We start from the raw sequence: 24472 nt of genomic DNA on the forward strand, positions 1-24472 counted from the left end.
AGATGACCATCCGCCTGGCATCTCCGGCCTTCGTCGGAGGGATTGGTGGCAGCAGCGTAGGGGGGGGTGATCTGGAGTTTCAGAGGCCCTCTCCTGGGGCTGTAACTGGTCCCACTCCGCATGGGCGGGTAGGTGGTTGGGGGCTGGGAAGGGAGAGAACTTAAAGGGCTCCCGGTCTCACCTTGGTTTGGCCGGTGGGTAATTCCGCCCCATCGGGCCGTTGCATCACCCGTGTTCCGGTAGTGGAAGGAGGTCGCAATCCAGAGGAAGGGGAGTTATCTGGTGCGATGGCAAGGGAGGGGGACTCTGGTCACGAACTGCAGGCTCCGCGTGCCGAAGCCAGGGTACTCTGGTAGGTAACGGAGGGGTACCGGATCCTTTTTTTGTCGTGGTGTGGGCCGTCCTCCGTAGGTCTCCGCAATAGGCGTAACACTGGCACCAATGCCACATTGAAGCACAAGAGTCCACCAGACCCTGTCTACTGTAATGGGGCTGGGGCGAAATGCAGCTAGCAGCCCAGTGAGGATGTCAGTCAGATTGTGGTGGTAGGCGCTGGCTTGCTCGTGCTGATAGTTCCTCCAGGATTCTCCTTCATCTCAGGGCGCACAGTGTGGGGGGGTAGACAGGCTATGTCCAGTAGGTGTGGCAGTGTGCCCAGCGGTGAGGTATGAGAAGTAAAAGGTAATCTGACCTGTCCCACCATACTCTGTTGCTGCCCCTTGCATTTCTCTGGTTCACTGGGTTGTTCGTTCGCTGTCCTCCCTCTTTTCCATCCGGATACATGGGGAGAAGGGGCAGGTATACACGGGGGGAGTAGGGAGGCCCCCAGTGGGAGGGAAAGGCAAAGTCTCTTCTCCCCCTTCTCTTTCACTTTTTTATTTTGTATTCCTTTTTTTTTTGTTTTCCTTTCCTCTTTATGTTTCCCAGGGCCCCCAGCTCCTCACAAGGCTCCTGCTAGTTCACTTTGCCCCCCTCTGGGATGGCGTCATCTTGCCTGGTCCTGGAGGCTGACCCCAGTGTCCAGGGTGACGTGGCTCCAGGTCCTCGGCCTTACAGAGCTCTCTCTGCCCCCGCCTCGCGTAGCACCCCAGCTGCAAGGTGGAGGGCCGAGCGGTGCGTTGGCGGGGGTGGGATCGGCAGAGGGTTTAGGAAAATGGTAGGCTCAGGGGCGCTCCCTCCGCCCCTGAGCCCTGTGGTTTCCCTCGGCGGCGTCAGGCCCCGATGCGACCGGAGGCCGCGGCTCCGAGGTCCTTCTTGGCCCGCCTCCCTGCAATGCTGATTTCTTTGGTGCTCCTGCTCGCTGATGTTCTTGGGAGGCGGCTCCCCCAAAGCGGCACCTTCTGGTCTGCTGTGTGCCCCTGGAGAGGAAGAGCCTCTTTATCTCAGGCAATCTCCCTCTCTGTCTCAATTCAGGAAGGACCTCAAGACCTGGGTCTTTGACTGAACCGGCCATCCAACAATTCAACTGAGCCGCAGAACTCCCCTCCTCCCATCCCCCTAGTGCCTTGAGACCCAAACAGGCGATTAGCCAAGAAAACTGAATGACTGCATCAAGATCAGATTCTGTGTAGATACTGTCTTAGCCAATAACACTATTGAGAGAGTGAGATACATAATAAAGTATTACAATGTATCAATAGTTTTTTTTTCAAAGCTTTGTTTAAATAATGGTTAGACTCAACATGAGTTAGGTGAATAGTCCAGATATATCACAACATTCTCTGCTCTTCAAGGAATATTCATATGAAAATACAGAGTTTTGGATTTTCATTTACTGCAGACATTTTGCTGGACACAATGTCCAAGATTATTAACCCAACAGAACTGTCATCTTTAGAGTGACAAAATTCAGTTTTTTATAAAGAGCAAAAATTAACCTGGCCAAGCACTATTTGAAGTTTGTGCATTCCTGTCTTATGTAGACATTATCTTCAATATGTAGAAATGTGAGGTGGACACCTGAGTTTGTTTGTTTCTCACATTTTCTCAACCCCAGGAACAGTCTAACCAAAACAAAGTGTCTGATGTGACTATTGTAGCAGTACCAACATATCTGTCTGATTTGCAGTCATTGCTAGGGACTACTAGTTATGACTCAAGGTACAGTAAAGATTTTGGTTTGACAAGTGCTTCACTTCTAGAACTCACCAGAGTGGACAGCTTTCAATCTAATTTTAACACGTGTCTCATCAGCAAATTATTTAGCATATTTTGAACCCTCTTTATGCACTTAACTGACAGTACATGCTAGTCTTGTGGAATTAGGATCAGTTTTCACCCAAAACAAATTCCACCACCCAGAGAATTTCACATGCCAGTCAAAGCCCAACTGATGTTGAGTAGTCTTACTTGCAGATTAAAAATTAAAGCCTAGCAGTTGTACTTGCCTGTGAACACTCACATTTATTCTCATACACTCTGGATAGTATATGGCACCATGGAAAATGTATGGAAATCTTAAGGTGACAGCACTGTCATGCATAGAGAAGTGAAGAATGTACACCATGAAATATGACATTTGAATTGTGCGTAAGCAGAGAAAGGGGTTAATTCTTGATAATCTTTTCAATGGAAATCCCCTCTTATATATTGTGGAACAAGCAGTGTTGGCAAAAGAAGGCATCAAATTCATTGTCAAATAGATCATTCTGAAATAACTGTAAACAAATGAGGTAACAGAATCTTGGGAAGCAGACATGATGCTAGCAAAGATAGAGATACAATTTCATTACATTGATGGAGGTGTATCACCAAAGCTTGAAATCAGGAAAATTGATGTTCCAACTTTTGAACTTTACACCATCTTACAAAATGCTGAAAGATTCAACACTGAAGATACTCCTGTAGTTGCAGTATGTAGTGTAGTGTAGTGTCATTGACATTGTTCACAAAATTCAGAGGAATCATGGCTAACAAGTACTACATGGGAAAGTAGTATTTCCTTGTTTCGATGCCAAAGTAGAATCAATCATTAAGTCAAGTAGTTTATGCCAGTGCAGTACCAGCAGTCATCCAGCTGAAGAGCTGACAACGTCAGAACTCCCAGTTGGTGTGTGGCTTATCAGAGACATGTACTTTTTTGGACCAAAACACTCACAACATTAATTTCAAATTGTGGTGGATGAATAGTCTAGGTTTCCTTTGGGCCACCAAAAATAACCATATTCAGAAGCTGCTGTACATCATTTAATGAGATTTCATACAAGATGAAATTGAACAATGGTCATCCTCTCAACTGTGATGAGTGTTCTGATTTATGGAGTACCTGGGAGTGACACATTGGAAAATCACCCTCTCTGGTAACAAGCAAATGGAAGGATTGAGAAGTTGATGGCCACATCAAAGAAAGACAGTGCAGAGAGCAAGATTAGTTCAAATATCAATTGAGTCAAGCTTTATGCCATGTTCTGTAGATTCACATCACATGGATATTCTGGCATGTGCCAGACTGCACCTATGTGTGGTGAAACTGGCTTAACACACCTTGCTTACTTACGAACTGCACCCCAAAACAGTTTTAAAGAAGTGGATGAAAAGGACATGTGTGTAAAAGAGCCACCAGATTCAAATTTATACTGATAGGATGTCAAATGCCAGCACTTCAAGCATCCACACTAGAAGGACTAGTTCTGATAAGAGAGCATCAGGTCAGAAAGTAAGATATATCATTTGTAGAAACACCCTCAGCAGAATCTCAGGTGAAAGGTATCATGGTATCTTCTCAGTCAGATCAACATATGCAAGCAGGCTTCCACCAAACCAATAGTAACAATGAATTCCCCTGAAGTCAAACTGGAATTGATTTGACACACTTGTTCACTGCATTGAGGTCAGTGATCACCAAACAGTCTGCAGAGATGTTGAGGCAGGAATACAATTGAGTAGACTACCCTCCTCCTTTGGTCCACTGGACCATGGGTGATGGTGTCCATCTAAAGCAGGTCCAGAATATTCCACCAGAGGGTCTTCCCCTTAGTGGGAAGATGAGGCTATAGAATCAGGGTAACCATCAACGTTTGGAACACATGGAGAACTCAGTGACAAAGCCCCTGCAAAATACTTTCAGAACTCATGCATCTGAAGTCGATATTAACCAGAAAGGAGAAAATACTGAACCCTCCTTTCTATCAGCTAGCTTTGGCCATGCCAAACTTCATTATTGTTGCTGATTAGATTAGGAGTCACCAAGTTGCTTCTTCTGGCGTAAGCCCTTATTCCTGTAACTTTGGCACTGAAACAAATGTTAATGACAAGGGAACAAGTGAACAGAACACAATTATGAGGTCTGGGTAGTGGCCTTTTGAGATGGGTTTGCATTCTTGCACTAGCACTTTTTGCCTTCATGCCAAGACAGTCCAAATCAGTTCAGCTTCCCTCACAGCACTGAATGCTACATCCAAAAGGAACTCCATCTGATGTTTCTGCCTCTACAGAAGCACATAACAATCAACTCTTTTATACAGGGCCCTAATCATTCCTTAAAGTAGGGTAGGAGATATTGCTCAGTGTAAATCACAAGCCCCAATCAGCAATATCAAGTCCCTGCCTCACTAAAGATTGAATAGAGATGAATCCACCTTCCTTTGCAGCATATTCTTGATTGCAAAACCCAGTGCAATTCATACCTTCCCAACAAGTGGGCCACCAGAGACCCCCAACTGCTTATTTTCTGTCAAAGGGTAAAGTCTGAACATGAAACATCGGAATTTAACCTAGTCCTGCTTCTTTCATTATCTCGTGGTAGCATCCAGAAGGAATGAATGCAGTGATGAATGGGAGACTGCATAAATGCTACTGTTGTAATAGTCATAATACACAGTTAGAAAAAGCCCTGGCTACTCTGAGACAGAAAACTCCATATTAGTCTGCACCCTAACCAGAACAGCTGCACGATGTCTTTATCAATATACATGTGCTTCTGGTCCAGATGTCTGCATCATCACTCCCACTATCTGCTTCCCTTGCCCTATCTGACTTATGGGACTAATTAAAGGAGGACACTTCAGTGCCCCTGGATTTCTTAAGCTGCTGGAGAACACCCAGGGGCATATTTATACTCTGTTTGCGCCGGAATTGCGTCGTTTTTTTTTACGCAATTCCGACGCAAAACTAACTCCATATTTATACTTTGGCGTTAGACGCGTCTAGCGCCAAAGTCCATGGAGTTTGCGTCATTTTTTAGCGTGGACACCTACTTTGCGTTAATGATATGCAAGGTAGGCGTTCCCGTCTAAAAAATTGACTCCGAGGCATGTGCGCCGTATTTACACTCCCGGGCAAAACTCACGCCCGGGAGTGGGCGGGTCAAAAAAAATTACGTCCAGCCGCTTTTGCGCCGTTTTTTAGCGACTGGTCAGGGCAGGCGTTAAGGGACCTGTGGGCTCGGAAGGAGCCCAGAGGTGCCCTCCCATGCCCCCAGGGACACCCCCTGTCACCCTTGCCCACCCCAGGAGGACACCCAAGGCTGGAGAGACCCATCCCAGGGACATTAAGGTAAGTTCAGGTAAGTATTTTTTTTATTTTTTTTGTGGCATAGGGGGGCCTGATTTGTGCCCCCCTACATGCCACTATGCCCAATGACCATGCCCAGGGGACAGAAGTCCCCTGGGCATGGCCATTGGGCAAGGGGGCATGACTCCTGTCTTTGCTAAGACAGGAGTCATTTAAATGGGGGTTGGGAGTCGAAAAAAATGGCGCAAATCGGGTTGAGGCGAAAAATTTGCCTCATCCTGACTTGCCCCATTTTTTGGCGCCCAAGCTCCATATCCCCCTACGCCGGCGCTGCCTGGTGTACGTCATTTTTTTTCATGCACACCAGGCAGCGCCGGCGGCTAACGCCGGCTAACGTCATTGATTAAATACGGCGCCCACATGGCGCTTCAGAATGGCGTTAGCTGGCGCTATTTTTTTTTACGCAAAACTGCGTTAGCGCAGTTTTGCGTCAAAAAGTATAAATATGGCCCCCAGTCTTTCAGCAGCAGTTTTTTGTGACTGCTCCTTCAACACAGTATCCTTATCCTTGTTGAGCAGCCACAAAGGAAGTGAGGGAGAGAAACAGAAAGATACTAAAGAAAAGCACCCCACAGAAATCGCAAGGGAGAGATACTTTACTGACTGGACTGAAGACACAAAGGATCTCCCCAGATGGGGAGCTCCATCTGACAACCTCATGTCAGCGACTGAGTCCAAAGTTGTCTCCACTAGTACTTCCACAGTCGTACTCTGATAACCACGGTGGTGGTGCATTGTAGCGCCCCACCGGAGCGTTGGCATCCCAACCAAAATCAAATGGAGTTAAAATCCAGGATGCTGGAAAATAATTACTGCATTATGACATTTGGAAAGAGTGTTGTAACTGGGCAAGGCTTTCCTTATCTACTAAAGATGAAGAGAAAAAGAAGGAACTCTAAGAATGAGTGTGCCGTCTAATTGCCATTGCCATCTGAAATATTGTACTATAAACTGAAAAGCCTCTTTTTTCATAAGATGACCACAAAACTGATAATGTTGATGCATAGTGAAAGTTTTCCTTCACCAGTGGCAGAAATGTGGTGGTCAAATAGAGATACCTTCTGTTAGAAATTGGGTTTTTGGTTGGCAGTCAGGTAACCCTCTGTCCAAGCAAGAACCCTCACTCTAGTCAGGGTAAGTCACACACAATCCAAATTATCCTGTGCCCACCCTCTGGTAGCTTGGCACGAGCAGTCAGGCTTAACTTAGAAGGCAATGTGTAAAGTATTTGTGCAATAAATCATACAATAACACAATATAGCACCACGAAAATACACCACACAGTGTTTAGAAAAATATAGAATATTTATCTGGATATTTGTAGATCAACACAATAAAAGATGCAGTAAGAATTTGTAGAGATATCACTGAAGGGTGATATAAAGTGTCTTAGCACACACTACCTGGTTTGGAGTGGAAAATCTCCGCAAAGGGCCACAGAGGAGGAGATGCGTGGAAAAATGGTGTGTGCGTCTGTTTCGCCTCTTCACAAACGGACTTGCATCGTTATTTTTCACTCTGGGAAGATGTGCGTTGTTTTCCGGCACGCGGGCTGACTCCTTCTGTGGGTCGCGGGATTACCAGATGTCCCAGGGTCTGTGCGTGGAATCCTAGGCTTGTTAACTCGCTGAGCGTAGTTCTGGGGGGCTGTGCATGGAATTTTCTTCCTCACTGCAGGCGTCGCATCAATTTCCTCTCTGGAAGTCAGGCTGCGTTGTGCAGGCGAGGCTGTGCATCGAAGTTCCGGTCGCACCGTAGCCGTCGCATCAAGCGGCGTCTTTCCGGATCGGCGTGCGGTGAATTTCTCACAACGGAACAAGCTGTGCGTCGAATTTTTCGGCACACACGGCGTCCAGTTGAAAGAAAGAAGTCTTTTTGGTCCTGAGACTTCAGGAAACAGAAGGCAAGCTCTATCCAAGCCCTTGGGGAGCACTTTTACAGCCAGACAAGAGTTCAGCAAGGCAGCAGGCCAACAGCAAGGCAGCAGTCCTTTGTAGAAAGCAGACAGGTGAGTCCTTTGAGCAGCCAGGCAGTTCGTCTTGGCAGGATGTAGGTTCTGGTTCAGGTTTCCTCTCCAGCAAGTGTCTGTGGTGGTAGGGCAGAGGCCCTGTTTTATACCCAAATGTGCCTTTGAAGTGGGGGAGACTTCAAAGAGTGGCTTAGAAGTGCACCAGGCCCCCTTTCAGTTCAATCCTGTCTGCCAGGGTCCCAGTAGGGGGTGTGGCAGTCCTTTGTGTCAGAGCAGTCCCTCCACCCTCCCAGCCCAGGAAGACCCATTCAAAATGCAGATGCATGCAAGTGAGGCTGAGTACCCTGTGTTTGGGGTGTGTCTGAGTGAATGCACAAGGAGCTGTCAACTAAACCTAGCCAGACGTGGATTGTAAGGCACAGAAAGATTTAAGTGCAGAGAAATGCTCACTTTCTAAAAGTGGCATTTCTAAAATAGTAATATTAAATCCAACTTCACAAGTCAGCAGGTTTTTATATTACCATTCTGGCCATACTAAATATGACCTTCCTACTCCCTTCAGATCAGCAGCTACCACTTCAACAATGTATGAGGGCAGCCCCAATGTTAGCCTATGAAGGGAGCAGGCCTCACAGTAGTGTAAAAACGAATGTAAGGGTTTTACACTACCAGGACATGTAAACTACACAGGTACATGTCCTGCCTTTTACCCACACAGAACCCTGCTCTAGGGGTTACCTAGGGCACACATTAGGGGTGACTTATGTGTAGAAAAAGGGGAGTTTTAGGCTTGGCAAGTACTTTTAAATGCCAAGTCAAATTAGTAGTGAAACTGCACACACAGGCCTTGCAATGGCAGGCATGGGACAAGGTAAAGGGGCTACTTGAGTGGGTGGCACAACCAGTGCTGCAGGCCCACTAGTAGCATTTAATCTACAGGCCCTAGGCACATACAGTGCACATTACTAGGGACTTATAAGTAGATTAAATAGTCCAATTGGGTATGATCCAAAATTACCATGTTTAAAGGGAGAGAGCATATGCACTTTAGCACTGGTAAGCAGTGGAAAAGTGCGCAGAGTCTAAAAGCCAGCAAAAACAGAGTCCAAAAAGTGGAGGGAGGCAGGCAAAAAGTTAGGGGTGACCACCCATGTCAGGTCTAACACCTTCCAACACTAAGGCTTTAAAAATATGCTCTTTTTTTAATCTATTTTACTGAGGTATGGACATATGGGAACAGGATAAGCTCCTCTCAGAACTGCTACAGAGCAACAAACTTATCAAAAGATGGTATTTTTATTGGGAGGATTATGGCTTAAAATATATTGTCAACCATTTCATAATTATCACCTTAAAAATAGAATAACAAGTCTTTAGTAGAACCAGGTAGGTAAGTTAGTGGTCAGGTTGAGTCTAGGTTGTTTAAAAGCAATTATTATTTCCATTGGCAAGGTTCAGATGTTTTATCCGTAATACATTTTGACTGAAAGTCCTAAACATTCCATTTAGTATTCTTCGTCAAGCGGTTGTAATATCACCCAGTACATTTTGTACTAATAAACAATTGCAAATATTGAAGTAACATAAATACAGCGTGTCCTGGTATTCAAACTGCTCATAGCATGGGCTACATTTCTTTTTAGCAATGTCATCTCCAAAAATCCCCCCCACATCCCCACCCCCCCATTTTCATACTAAAAGTCGGACGATTCTGTCGTAATTATTTACACAGAACGTTAGTTACACTTAGTTTTCTGTAAACCTCTTTTACCCACTTATGGCTATTTTCGTAGTGTTTTAACTGGAGTAGTTTCTTACAATTATTCTCTGCAACAAGTGGTAGGAAGCGAATGGAACAAGGGGTTGTTAACTTCAGAAGTTTGTGACTCCCACAAGCACGCAGTTGTGCGGACATTCAAAAACTGAAATGTAACCAATTCTGGCAATGTGCTGGAGTAACTCACCTTTTAGGATGGGTAGGGTAACGTGTCACCCATTAACATTCTAGCAATAGGGACGGTGGCCCACCGGGTTTAAAGGGAAGAGGAGGGGACAGAGACAGCCTAGCTTGCTTCTCTCTCATTGCCTGGTTAGTCATTGAAAGAGCAACAGATGAATGAAGAGATGCATACTGGACATGCCTTCCATATCACACAGTGTGGTTCTGAGGGACACCAACAAGGCAAGGAGGAGCTGCCAGAAGCGGCAGTTAGGCCCTTGCATAAGGCGAGCTGTCAGTTCATTCTGATTCATGAAGTGTTCAGATGCCTGCTGACCTGATCTGGCCTTATCTCTCATGGGTGATCCTGGGAAGAGTCTGTCATTGGGAGGAGGAGACAAGATCTGGGAAGACAGAGCATAAGAAAGCTACTGCTTTATGTGTGCAATTCTGTCCTCATGTTTCTTCTGTGCACTCTCATTTGAGCCCCAGACCGCTCCATTTTCTCAGCAGAATTCAGGAGGAAGAGCTCTAAACAGCAGCACTTTGTCTCTTGAACCCTTCCGAGGTCTAGCACTGCGTGGCTGCTGTCACTGGGACTGCTAGCTCCCTTCTTAGACCACCTGGTGCTGCCACCTTCACCAGATCATGACAAAGGTCAGCAGAGAGTAGACTGAGAGATGCTCAGCCGGCAACAGGTAAGTGAGGAGGGGGAGGGAGTATTTGGCTATGCATGTTGTTAGAAATGGGGTCTTTGGTAGACGGTCAGGTTACCCCCTGTTCAAGCAAGGACCCTCACTCTAGTCAGGGTAAAAGAGAATCAACCTCAACTAACCCCTGCTTACCACCTTGGTAGCTTGGCAGAGTAGTAGGCTTAACTTTAGAGTGCTAGGTGTAAAGTATTTCTACCAACACACACAGTAACTTAATGAAAACACTACAAAATGACACAACACACAAGTCAAGTTATTAATAAAAATGCAAAAAGAGTCTTTAAGTAGTTTCAAACGCACACTAACGCTGTTCACATAAAAAAGTACCTTGGGTGCATCAAAAATAACCCGCACGGGTGAGTCAGCGTCAAAAAGGGCTTGCGATGCGTTGATTCCACTCATGAGCGGGACCTTGTATTATTTCTCCTTTCGCCGGATCGGGCGCGTTGTTTCCCCTCTCTGCGGGAGAGCGATGCGTCGATCCGGTCAGCACTCTTGCGTCCGGGCAGGCCTTGCGTTGTTTTTACACGCCCAGCAGTACTTGAGTTGGAAATCCAGCCGCACGATGCTTCTAGTCATTTCTCCTGCTCCGTGTGTCGATTTTTCGGTCGCGTTTCCAGTAAGCATCGATTTTCAGCTGCAGAGCGGGCAGCGCGTCGTTTCTTCAGCCACAGATCTGAGTCGCATCAATCTTTTTCACACACAGCACTTTTTGCGTGGATTTCCTTTTCTTTAGGCTGCCAGCTTCTCCTTTCAGGGTCCCAGGAACTGGATGGGCACCACAGGGCAGAGTATGAGTCTCTCCAGAGACTGAAGGTGCTGGCAGAGAGAAGTATTTGCTGTCCCTGAGACTTCAAACAACAGGAGGCAAGCTCTAATCAAGCCCTTGGAGATTTCTTCTCAAGATGGAAGGCACACAAAGTCCAGTCTTTGTCCTCTTACTCTGGCAGAAGCAGCAACTGCAGGATAGCTCCACAAAGCACAGTCACAGGCAGGGCAGCTATTCTTCCTCAGCTTCTCCAGGCAGAGTTTCCTCTTGTTTCCAGAAGTGTTTTCTAAAGTCTGTGGTTTTGGGTGCCCTTCTCATACACAATTTCTCCTTTGAAGTAGGCCTATTTCAAAGTACAGTCTCTTTTGAAGGTGAAATCCTGCCTTGCTCAGGCCAGGCCCCAGACACTCACAAGGGGGTTGGAGACTGCATTGTGTGAGGACAGGCTTAGCCCTTTCAAGTGTGAGTGACCACTTCTCCTCTCCCTCCTAGCACAGATGGCTCATCATGATATGCAGGCTACACCCCAGCTCCCTTTGTTTCCTTGTCTAGTGTGAGGTGCAACCAGCCCAACTGTCAAACTGACCCAGACAGTGAATCCACAAACTTTCTAAAAGTGGCATTTTCAAACACACAATCTCAAAATCAACTTTACTAAAAGATGTATTTTTAAATTGTGAGCTCAGAGACCACAAACTTTACATGTCCATCCGCTCCCAAAGGGAATGTACACTTTAATCAGTTTTAAAGGTAGCCCACATGTTAACCTATGAGAGGGACAGGCCTTGCAACAGTGAAAAATGAATTTAGCAATATTTCACTGTCAGGACATATAAAACACATTACTATATGTGCTACCTTAACCATACACTGCACCCTGCCCTTGCGGCTACCTAGGGCCTACCTTAGGGGTGTCGGACTTGTAGGAAAAGGGAAGGTTTAGGCCTGGCAAGTGGGTACACTTGCCAAGTCGAATTTACTGTTAAAACTGCAAACACAGACACTACAGTGGCAGGTCTGAGACATGATTACAGAGCTACTTATGTGGGTGGCACAACCAGTGCTGCAGGCCCACTAGTACCATTTGATTTGCAGGCCCTGGCACCTCTATTGCACTTTCCTAGGGACGTACTAGTGAATCAAATATGCCAATCATGGATATGCCAATTACATACACATTTTGTAAAGGAGCACATGCACTTTAGCACTGGTTAGCAGTGGTAAAGTGCCCAGAGTAACAAAAACAGTAAAATCAGAGTCCAGCACACATCAACAACCTGGGGAACAGAGGCAAAAAGTTAAGGGAGACCACGCCAAGAATGAAAGGTCTAACACATGTGTTTGTGTACACGTGTGTGAATGCATGCATGTGAACATATTTATGCATGAACAAAATGTCCACATTTGCATATTGTGAGTGTGCGCGTGTGAGTGAGCCTTTGCTTTATGTGTGTGTGTTTCTGCCTGTCTTTGTGCCTGTATGTGATGGCAGTGCATGATTGGGAGGGGCTGCTGTAAAAGGAGTGGACTGAGAGGATAAAAAAGTAGTTGCCTTTGTATCTTCCGCAGATTTTGCAGGGTTTAGGGGCAAGACTTTTTTCACGAGGAAAAGACATACTCGCAGAGAAACAAATGAAAGAAGCACGTGTTTGCACATATTTAAATAATCCATTCTTGATATATTCACAAGAATGATGCAGAAATATGACTGCCTGCGGCTGGCGTGGCTTTCCGGGTGTACTATTGCACATTTTTGTGCAATAAGAAAGAGTGTAATAGTCTATTTAGGCGGAGACGTGTACATACTTTTACAAGTATCTTTGTGAAACAGGCCCCATGATTTTAAAACGCCAGAAGTGTTTTGTAACCGGCTTCCAGAGGCCTGAAGTGCTGGAAGGCTCATACACTATAAGGCTCGGGTTGCCTTATAGATTTTGTAGTCCTCACATTATTTGTTGTTTCACTTACTTTGCTACTCCATGAGGTAAGATCTTTGATTTTATTGAAGTGTCACCCAAGAAATAAGATTAACAAATGAGGCATTCTCGTTTGGCAGGTGGTAATGGTGAAGTGTGTGTTGTTGGTGCATTTTGTGGTGTATCGTCAAAAAAGATATTGCTAAATCATGGTGTCGTAGAGCACTATCATAACTTTCCATTGAAACAGACTCTTAAAATAACCACTAAATTCACATCAGACGTGCAGTTTTAGTGATAACCATATTGGTGCATAAACGTCAATCTGTGTAAATAGGCTTACCATATATTTCATTGGTGCATCAAGCATGTAGTACCTTGGTTTATTGTTATCCTATCAAAATCTTCGTTTTTATCACATTTCAGAATTACAATCAGCAATGTGCTTTGTTTGTTCTTTCCTTGATGCTGCTAGATTTTAAAATATTTGTACAGTTCATTTACAAGAATTTAACTTTTGTCCTATGATAGAAAACATTTGACAACCTGAAACCACATCCTTTCCTTTCACACTCTGTAACAGATAGATTGTCATTTGGTTCACATTAGAAAATCCGACACTCTGTAGTCAGATAAAGGAAGTAAACAGCATTTTTTTAAGAATCAGTAGCAATTTGTCAGAAGACATTAGAAACAAAATTTAAAAGCTTCTTTATTGCCCATGAATCTTCTGAAATCCAGTTTAGTTTTTTGGGGGGTGCTGCAGCACCTCCAGCTCTTCTACCTCCAGAACTTTATCCAAATTCCAGTGTTCAGTTTTCGTGACTGCTCTTTCCATGCAGCAGGATTGTATCGTAGAATAGCAAGTGAGTAACATCCTCACTTTGTCAAGAACTCTTTCGACATGTGGTAGTTTGTGTCAGACCAACAAGCTGCGTCATCTAGTGATGAGGAACTTCATTATGTTGAGTTTTAGATGTGTTTTAAAAGTCTGTATTATGTTAAATAAACTTTTTTGACACATGAAATACTGCAGGCATTTCCTACTTCAGGCAATGGGGAATCACATGCTAAACACGTACTGCTGCAGTGTGCCCTTTACAAAGATTTCCTGGAATGCTCTCAAAGCATTTATAATGTAAAATGAGTTCACAGAGGAATTCATTGCACAGGCTGAATGCTTTTGATTCGCTTGGGCATCACCAGCCTCTGCCCGCAGAGCTATTTTCCTCAATATAGAAGAGACTGACAGAAGACTTAAGAGCTCGGTGGAAACTGTCAGGTGTATATTGGGAAATAAATTAGTTTCGTTTTCAGGGAAAGAATGTGGGACTGGATGCAGGAGGCATAAAGAGCTATGAGAAGAGCCCATGATGGCCCCTTCTTTGTTATGCCAGTTTAAATGTAAATATATACCATGCCCATGGCTACACCTGAAATATTCAATCCGTATTATAATTATTTAAAACATAGACCCCTTCTTCCCCAATTTACTGGTGATGACTTCTATTTAGAGCGTTGCATTGTCTCATCTGCCAATGACCTTTGGAGGATTTTCTGCATTGAATATTACAAAGAGAATGGCATAGCCCCTCAGTGTGATGACTGCACTCCGTGACTTATTAATTTAATAAAGCTGTCATGAGGAATAGTATATTATTACTAAATACATTACTAACCAGAGATGCCTTGCTGGCAGGCACAGACTCTCACTACATCCACTGCAGGGGGAAGCTGTGCCACCTTTCACATGCAGGCCGGGTTGCCACCTGCACAATACTAGGCAGACCTGCAGCTTCAAATACCCAGACGCACTGTCCTCAGGGGAGGCGTGAGTTCGCACTGCACTGAGGACAGTGCATTCACTGGGGTACGGTGCCCAGCGCACCCACTTAAGGGTGGCGGGCGAGCAGACCAGGATAGTGTTCCTCAGCTGTAATATGGGCCCTGAATGGTAACAGAATCAAATGTGATCAAAGACATGCAAGTGAGGAAACGTGTGACTATTCTTTCGTACTTTATATAACAGGAAAGAACACTAATTAGTTATAATCTAACCCTTCCAACAGATCTTAATGCCGGAGATATTCTTCAAATGTTTGGGAAGATGTTTTTCGTATTTTGTCAAGAATCTGGCTACGATACTATCCTGCGAGTCCTTGGTTCCAATGTCAGAGAATTTTTGCAGGTGAGGGATTGTGTTACTTTTAAATTTATATGTTATGTGGTAACCCATGAACCTTTAGTGTAATGAGAAGTGTGCATACATCGTTAAAGAATGCAGCTTTTTCTAGCTAATAGAGTTAGGGAAAGTACTGATTTTAATAAAGACACGGAGGCAAGCATTATGCATCCTTAACTTGATACTTTTATTATAGCTCCCACACATAACAGAAAAACAAAACTACCTTTCCAAGCAAACCATGGGTCACAAACTAAAGGTTGCAGGGAAGACAAACCACTAGTCCCTCATGAGCGTAATCTACATATAGAAGTCACCAATTAGCAGAAGCCTCTTTTCATGAAGAAGAACAATTAAGCTTCTTGAATGATACAGAAGAGATCAATTTCAGAAGAAACTAAACATAAACAGTAGAACAAATTCTTTAAAGTCTCCAGATGGCTTGTCAGGAATATTCAAGAACATGTACACTCAAGCTTTATTTGTATCACGTTGTGATACAGATTTAGGAAGAAGCAGGAGCTGTTGAAACAAAGAGTCAAGAACATTTGTAGTACAGAAAATGTAATGTGGAAATCAAAACATCTTACAAGTTATAGACAGTGACAGGACAATAATCTTCCTTGTATCTGTAATAAAAGCAGGTCTTTTCTTCGCTATTATTCTAGCTAGGACAATTTCCAGTTTATTAGAAGACCAGAAGTTCACTCATATTGTGCTTGTTTAACCCACAGCCACTGCTACCAAATAGATATGAACAATTGATATAAAATAAAACATCCTGAATGATGATTGATTGGACCAATCAGAAATCTAAGAATGTCCTCTAAACATGTTTTGTGTCAAGAAAGCTTTAGAGGCTATGTCCCATCAGGTGTAATAAGCCACAAAGGATTATATAATTTTTCCAACTAAAGATATAGCTTTAGCACATTTGGCCAAAGTAGGAAAAGCTGCAAGGGTATGTGGTATGTAGATAGATTAACAACTGAGGAGAGAACATTCTTGAATAAGTAGTCTTTAATTCATGTTATTTAAAGCCACATTAAACACAGCTTTGCAGGAGAAGGAAAATAAGGAGAACAAATATTTTGTGACTCCTTCAAATGAAAGCTGTCATTGTCAGGCCTTGTTTGGAACTATTGCGGAATTAGTTTAAGATCCCATGTTACAATGTGGTATATCTTATAACCAACAGACCTTTATTGACTCCAAGATGTTGCCATATGAGTTTGACTTAAAAGTGCTAAGGGTCAGCAGAATAGCTGAGTTCTAGCCATTAACAATTCTGAAAGTCGTGAGATGCAAACGAGGCTAAGGAATTTAGAACTGTAGGATTATTAGCTAAAGTAAGATAGAGGTTGTTTTTTTACACCAACCAGTCTCAAGCTTGCCAAGCTTTTATTTTAATGTTAAAAGCCTTGGTGGTACCCACGGCCCCAGAAGATTGTAAGACACTAACACCAGACAATTTTGAAAACATCAGCTATAGATTGGCAGATAGGACCAGATTTTGATTCTTGCTATGTTGGTCTTGGAGTAGGTGAAATTGAAATGAAAGCAGTACTCGAATATCTGTTGCCATTTCAAAAGATAGTGAGCAGGTCCGACTCATTCAGAGTGGGACAATTAGAACCACTAAACTACTGCACAAAAAAGTCTCCTCTTATGTAGGTGCCTGGAGAATTAAATAGCCTCCACGCGAATGCCAGGAAGAAATTCTGCCCTAAAAGGTGTTTTAGACTTGGCAGTTCCCAGTCAGTTTATATAGTGTGCTGCAGAAATTTTGTCCATCTGCAAAAGTAGAGTGAAATTTGGCTTGTCCTTTCTGGAACTGAAAGACAAAGGAGCCTGCAAAAGATCTAAATCATTTATATGCTTTGACAATTCCTTTACAGACCATGTCCCACTTGGCCAATACTAGACACTTCCAAGAACCTGAAGTCCGCAAAAAGGCATCTGAATCTTAGACCAGATTTTGGGATCTCGTGTAGATGATATAACTATTTCAAGCAAATAAATGGCCTTGCTACTGTGTCACCTCTTCTTGGATATCTTTGTCTAAGGGGACCTTCTGTAACTGTCTGATCTTGAGACATTAGCATGCATGTTAATGAGGGGTCCTGCAAATACAGCTTAGATAGACACTGCCAAAAGTCCTACCATTCTGGCCATTCTGCCCGAGAGATATGTGAGAAAGTGACATCGTCCTTAATTCCTTTTGGTACACATTATCTTGCACTCTGAAAGGTGTAAAATTGTATTTCTGGAATCACTATGGAAACTTTGTGGAATAACATGGAGCAAAAGTCAGATCAATGGGAAGAGACTTAAAATGGTAGACTTTTCTGACAATTAAATTAAAGGAACCACCATTGTTCCAGACAAATTAGAACAGAGAGTTAAGAGCCCTTGAGGTTTATCTTCAATATCCATGTCTTCTGGAAAAATATCCTTGAGATGGAACTTCACCATCATTTTTGTAGTGACAGTTCTGCTTTTGTACTTTTGTTTTCCCTTTTTTAACAGGAAACATGTTATTTACTGTACCCTAAGGGTGGAAAGAATGTTCTTCTAAGAATGTTTTGGAAAATTGCATTCCTTTATTGTACATGAGCCCTTCTTTTTCTAAACATAAATAAACTGTCCTTTGAAAAACATCTATGTTGCAACCAGTTAACAGGAGGGGAGAAAACAAATGGGATATTGAGTTAAAGCTCCCTCTACCCATCTGTTCTAGGGGAAATATATGACCCTTCCCCTTTGAGGAAAGGATGAGGGTCATTGTTATTGCTGAATCTGGCCTCCACATGGAAATTATTTTATTTGGTTATTGGAGTTGCGATGTTTGGTGCAAAAGTTCAGAGATCTAATGGCTTCATCAATTACACATTTCCCAAACAACCTCTGCAGTGAGTGATGTATTTTCTATAGTAAGAAAATATTTGCAGGCATTCTCATTTCCTTTGTAAAATGGTCACTGAAAAAACCCGGAACCTCAGGACCAAGCTCTGAACTTGGAAGTTCACACTATTTGTAATCAATTTAAACATTAAGATTTTGTATCTTTCCATTGAAATAGCCACATTGGCATTGCCAGTAAAACACAAAACTTGATGATCCCAATTATACAAGTCTACTGACTCACTAGACTCCGTTGCTTATTCTGTGAGATCTAAAATCTTAGTAAGTGGATCCCCCATCTTTAAAAGCTTGTGCTAAGTGGACAATCTGACCTTCTTATACCATTGTTTGGGTCTCAACCACTTTTGGTGACAAAGGTATACATTTTAGCATCTCATACAGTGGTAGCTGTGAAATTGGGGTGCTGAATGAGTGATAAAACACACACAGAATTATCATTTTCAGTCTAGAATAACTGATACTAGTTCTGGGATACTCCTGTCATTTGAGACAGGGTCAGTCAACATCTTTTGTTTTTTCATGGGTCACGACCAAAGCAGAAATAATTGGAATCATTTCGTTGTCATTGTCTAAATCAGTGCTATACCAGCTATCATGACCACCCTTTTATGTACTCTCCATAATAACATTAGGTTATTTATTCATCTTGCATTCTTCTTTCAGACATAAGGTTCAAAGGTTCAATTGAGTGTTTTGGGCAACCGAGAGTCAATAATCAAAATACAGAAAGTACTGGAATCATCTCTATGATTGTCTGAATCCTATTTATCACTATCATCATTTTGTGTATTGTCCAAAACAACAATAGGTCATTCATACATCTTGCATTCTATCACCAGAAGCAAGGGTCAAAGGGCTGACTTAGCATCAATGTCTTTGGTGGGGTTAAGAAAAGCTAATCACAATACCGACAGAGATAGAAATCCATAGTATAGAAGAATCTTGGACCTCATGAAAATTAACATTTACATTTAAGGAAAAGTTACCCCTTGTGGATGAAGTCTGGATGTCTCTATCTCCAGAGACATACCCACTAAAGGAGTATGCAAATTCAGAATTTGTTATGTGAAACAGGCAACTACCTACAGGTGAGGTCAGGTTTGTTGTAATTTCACAGGCAAAAAATGAGCAACTATCTACACCCATGAACCTTAACACATAATTATCATATAAAGAATATATGTTAATGTGTTATCAAGTCCTCTTCTTTGAAATCAGAGTCTTATGAACAAATACCAGGAGCTTTGCAAACAAGTGTTTCATCATTACCTCCAATTTACATGAACAGCCAGCATCAAAACAAATATATATTGAAATCCAAGGTTTAGAAACCAGAAGGCGGTTAATTGGCTAAGTTTTATTTTTTGACTTTCCATTTTTACTGCTTATACCATGCACAAAATAATCAAACCTATCTATGCACAATACCATCATCCATTCCTCCACCAAAAATATACTTCTTATAATTTATAAATGCTGTAATGGCGTTCACTAAAATTGTAAATTTCTCTTGCTGCCTACATCAAAGCATGTGCAATGTACGCATTGTGTATCTTAACCTTTCCTAAGGTTAAAATGTGAGCATGTACCCATTGTATTTGTGCACCATACAGGTAGACATACATTTAAACATGCAAAGTGTGCATGTATGAGGAAACATAAAGAACTGTTGTTAGAAATGGGGTCTCTGGTTGGCAGTCAGTTTGCACTCCGTCCAAGCAGGTACCCTCACTCTAGTCGGGGTAAGGGAGTTACACTCCTAAGACAACCCCTACTTACCCCACTGGCAGGTTGGCTTAAGCAGTCAGGCTTATCCCAAAGGCAATGTGTAAAGTATGTGTACCAGCACACACAGTAATACAGTGAAAACACTACAAAATGGACACCACACCAATTTAGAAAAATAGCCAATATTTATCTAAATCAAACAAGACCAAAGCAACAAAAATCCAACATATACACGTAAAGTTATGAATTTTTAAAATAATAGAATCTTACTCCATAGAAAACAATGGAAACCTTGTTGCTACACAAAGTACCTTGTTTGTGTCAAAAATAAAGCTGCATTGGCTAGCGTGCGTTGGAAAAGCCAGCGATGTGTTGATTCCTTACTTGCAAGTGAGGCTGTATGTCGTTTCTTCTCCAGTCGGGTAGGCGATGCATCATTTTTCACTCCCGCTAGAGAGTGGTGCATCGATTTCCAGGCAGGGCAACTCAGATCCAGGCAGGTTTACATTGATTTTGATGCCCAGAGACGATGTGTGCGAAATCCCCTGCACGTGGATGAGAATTTGCGCTGCATAGGATTTGCGTCAAGCGGGTGTTAAGTCGTTTCTCCAGCATGGATGCAGGTGATACGTCGATTTCCCAGCCATGATGCAGGTGGTGCATCATTTTTACAGCTGCGTTGCATGGGGTGGGTCAAAATGTTCCCCACACGGCTCGTGTGTGTGGATTTCCACCTCGGTTCCACCAACTTAACCTTCCAAGGGCCCAGGGACTGGATAGGGCACCACTTGGCAGGATAAGAGTCTCAGCAGAGAGTCCAGGTGCTGGCAGAGGAAGCCTTTGATGGCCCTGTGACTTCAAAACAGGAGGCAAGCTCAGTTCAAGCCCTTGGAGATACTTCACAAGCAGAAATATACCACAAAGTCCAGTCTTTGGACTCTTTCAGGCAGAAGCACCAACTGTAGGCCAGCCCAGCTAAGCACTGTCACAGGCAAAGAGCCTCCAGCTCTTCAGCTCTTCTCCTTGGTAGAGGTTCCTCTTGGTTCCAGAAGTAATCTGAAAATCTGGGGTTTTGATTCCACTACGTATACCCCGTTCTGCCTTTGAAGTAGGCAGACTTCAAAGGAAAGTCTCTGTCATTTACAAGATCCTGCCCTGCCAATGCCTGGCCCCAGACACACACCAGGTGGTTGGAGACTGCATTTTGTGAGGGCAGGCACAGCCCATTCAGGCGTACGTTACCACCCCTCCCTCCACTCTAGCACAGATGGCTCATCAGGATACGCAGGCAACACCCCAGCACCCTTTGTGTCACTGTCTAGAGGAGATGCACAAATAGCACAAACTGGCCCAGACAGGGAATCCACAAACATGGCAGAGTCACAGAATGGTTTAAGCAAGAAAATGCCTACTTCCTAAAAGTGCCATTTTCAAACTAACAATCTGAAAACCAGCTTCACTAAAAGATTTTTAAATTGTGAGTTCAGAGACCACAAACTCACTCCATATTTCTAACTGCTCTCAAAGTTAATCTCACTTTAAGAATATTTAAAGGCAGTCCCCATGTCAACCTATGAGAGAGATAGGCCTTGCAAAAGTGAAAAGCAGATTTGGCAGTATTTTACTGTTAGGACATGTAAAAAACATCAGTACATGTCCCACCTTTAACATACACTGCACCCTGCTGATGGGGCTACCTAGTGCCTACCTTAGGGGTGCCTTACATGTACAAAAAGGGAAGGTTTAGGCCTAGCAATTGGGTACATATGCAAAGTTGAATTGGCAGTTTACAACCGCATCCACAGACACTGCAGTGGCAGGTCTGAGCCATGTTTACAAGGCTACTAGGGTGGGTGGCACAACCAGTGCTACAGGCCCACTAGTAGCATTTGATTCACAGGCCCTGGGCACCTCTAGTGCACTTTACTAGGGAATTACTAGTGAATCAAATATGCCAATCATGGATAGCCAATTACATTACACAGGAGCACCTGCACTTTAGCACTGGTTAGCAGTGATAAAGTGCCCAGAGTATCAAAAACAGCAAAAACAGAGTCCAGCACACATCAACAACCTGAGAAGCAGAGGCAAAAAGTTAGGGGAGACCACGCCAAGAATTCCAAGTCTAACAATCTCATTATGCCTGCGCCAGGCACAATGTATGCAAAGGGGGGCTTTCCCTCATTTGGGTGAGGGGGGGCAAAAAAATGGAGCAGAGAAATTTAAAAGATTTCTTTGCATAATTTTTTTAGGCATTTTTAATGCATGCTCAGATCAGGCGTTAAAAGGGGGCACACCATTATTTATAATGGGCCCCTCTGTAAAGTTCAGGGCTAATGCCAAAATGTTTGCGCTAACCATGAGTAGTACATCAATAGCGTAAAAAATTCTGATGCTATCCCCCTGAACCCTGCGTCATGGTGCACAATATTTTAAATACAGTGCACACATGGTGGCGGTAGGGGTGCGCTAAGGGGCGCAAGGAAAGTGGCACTGCAATGGGTGCAGTGCCACTTTTCTTAAATCTGCCCCATTTCCCATATACTCACGGAAAATATGGGGCTGTTTATCTCCCATCTTCCTGATTAATGTATTTTTGCCTTTTACAAGATTAATTTTACTTGTGCTATTGGGTTCCAAATGCCTTGCAAAATATGTATGAATCCCTTCAAATATAGCATTTTGTGTATGTTTAAGGAATTTTGTGTGGCCATCCCCTCCACTAAAACATTCCTTTTCCCCACCCCTTACTTTTAATGCTAAAAGGTCAGCCATCTTGTGGTTTTTACAGCACACTAAGGGCCTCATTCATGTGGCTCTGGCACCACAGCAAGTGCCTTGCTGCACCACCCTGCACCACTAGAAAGGGCCGAAATGCACCTTATCTACAATATAGAGTGCATTTCTGTCCTCTCCTCCTGCACAGGCACACAAATTGCTGTCTAGCACCAACGCAGGCACCGTTGCACCATGGTGCAAGGATGCCTACATTGCAGGGATGATTGTTTTTCTGAAGGAAGGAGCACCTTCCTGAGCAAAACAATCAGAAGAGGTGTTTTTCTCTCTCTATGTGTGCTGCAGCACACAGAGAAAAAGGAAAAATCGGGGAGAAATAAAGATATTTCTGCCCATTGTGTCATTCTTATACCACCCCTGAGGTGGCGTAGGAACCTGACGCATCTCCAAACTTGTAAATCTGGGAATTCATCAGATTCCTTTGGTTCCATGGGTGTTGCGTGGGAACACCCCAAGCAACACCTATGGAATGCCCCTTTCACCGTGAATTATGCCTGAAAGGGGTCTGCATTTACAAGGCCATGATAAGCCATGGAAGGTGGCTTTGCGTGGCCTTGTAAATATGAGCTGGCACACTGCTACACTAGAGAGTTAAAAAAATAAGACACTCTGTGGTTCAGTTTGCTACTAGGTCCTTGTTAAAGAGACCCTAAGATCAATCAGTATGCAAGCATTTCAACATATTTTTACCTATGAATTTTAACGTGGGCGTTCCAAACAATCTGTGAACCACATCCTAAAATAACAGCCTCAATTCAGTGTATACCCTGTTATGCGCAGGTACAGGATTGGCATCTTGTTTAAAACATGGTATTCTGGTATCTACTGATATCGCTAGGGTCTGTATCATGAAGGGCCCGCTGGCTCAGCATATAGCCCAGGCGCATCCTTTTATGTGCTTGTAGGTTACGGTAAATGTATCCCAGTTTGTCCTTCTTTTACAGACAGTACAGCTCAGAATACAGTGATCAAGGTTTGCATCTTTCTATTCCAGGTCTGTGTTCAGGGCTGGAAAGACGTTTTATCCCATCAGGCATTACCCCCAATGGGCTGGGGAGACCTTGGATGCCACGTGTGAAAGCCCAGGGCCACATCTGGCTCCTTTTGTCACTTTGCCGAACTCCTTGAGGGTAAATGCAGCAGGTATGGGAAGAGAGAGAGAGCAAGAGCGAGAGAGAGCTCGAGAGAGAGATCAGAGAGGGAGAAGAGTAAGAGAGAGAATGGGTGGATGCAAAGAGATAGTTTGCTGAGAAGACGAAGGGAGCAGGCTACTTTGCGCATTGTAGCCAAGGATGCATTTTGTTTCCTTGCCTGGCTGCGCTCTCTAAAATAATGCACTAACTCGGTGAAATATTAGGTGAATTAAATTGACTTTACGTGCCACAGGAGCTAAAAAAACACACAGCCGTTCTGTTCTGTGATGAGGCGGGGGGAGGCGCGGGGGCCATTTTGTTAGGGCCCTGGAATTAACTTCTGTGCTGATTTTGTTTTCAGAAAAATATTGCAAACATGTTTTACGGTTGAGTGTTTCACACATTAGGAAATGTTCACAGCCTTTTACATTTTTTTCTTTTTTATGCTTTTGCAGAATCTGGACGCTTTACATGACCACCTTGCTACCATTTACCCAGGAATGCGCGCCCCATCTTTTAGATGTACTGACGCAGACAAAGGAAAAGGGTTGATTCTTCACTACTATTCAGAGCGGGACGGACTACAGGATATTGTCATCGGAATTATTAAAACTGTGGCTCAACAGATCCACGGAACGGAAATAGACATGAAGGTAACACAGGAAGGCCGTACACAAATAAGGAAGTGGGTGTCATTCTGAGAAGAGTATTGCCATTTGCCTATATCACAACACCAGACTCCGCACTTTGTAATGCACCATCTTGCTAATACTGATAAGCATTTTCATAGTATTGTATTGCAGAATTAATATAGAGAAGTGTGGGCAATCGTTGGTCGTGTCTTCGTACACCCTTTTTTTTATAAAGGTTTACCAAATCCGTCTTAGTATT

General features: G+C 43.4%; 1 protein-coding gene across 1 annotated transcript in view; it reads left to right on the forward strand.

The window, feature by feature from the left end:
* GUCY1B1 (guanylate cyclase 1 soluble subunit beta 1) overlaps window positions 1–24472 on the forward strand; it is a 392747-nt gene that overhangs the window by 102436 nt on the left and 265839 nt on the right. The window contains exons 4-5 of the mRNA XM_069243115.1: window positions 14887–15005; window positions 24037–24234. Coding sequence (XP_069099216.1) covers window positions 14887–15005; window positions 24037–24234 — 317 coding nt within the window. The remainder of the gene's footprint in view (window positions 1–14886; window positions 15006–24036; window positions 24235–24472) is intronic.

This window comes from Pleurodeles waltl, chromosome 1_2 (genome assembly GCF_031143425.1).
Source record: "Pleurodeles waltl isolate 20211129_DDA chromosome 1_2, aPleWal1.hap1.20221129, whole genome shotgun sequence".
Classification (NCBI taxonomy): Eukaryota; Metazoa; Chordata; class Amphibia; order Caudata; family Salamandridae; genus Pleurodeles; species Pleurodeles waltl.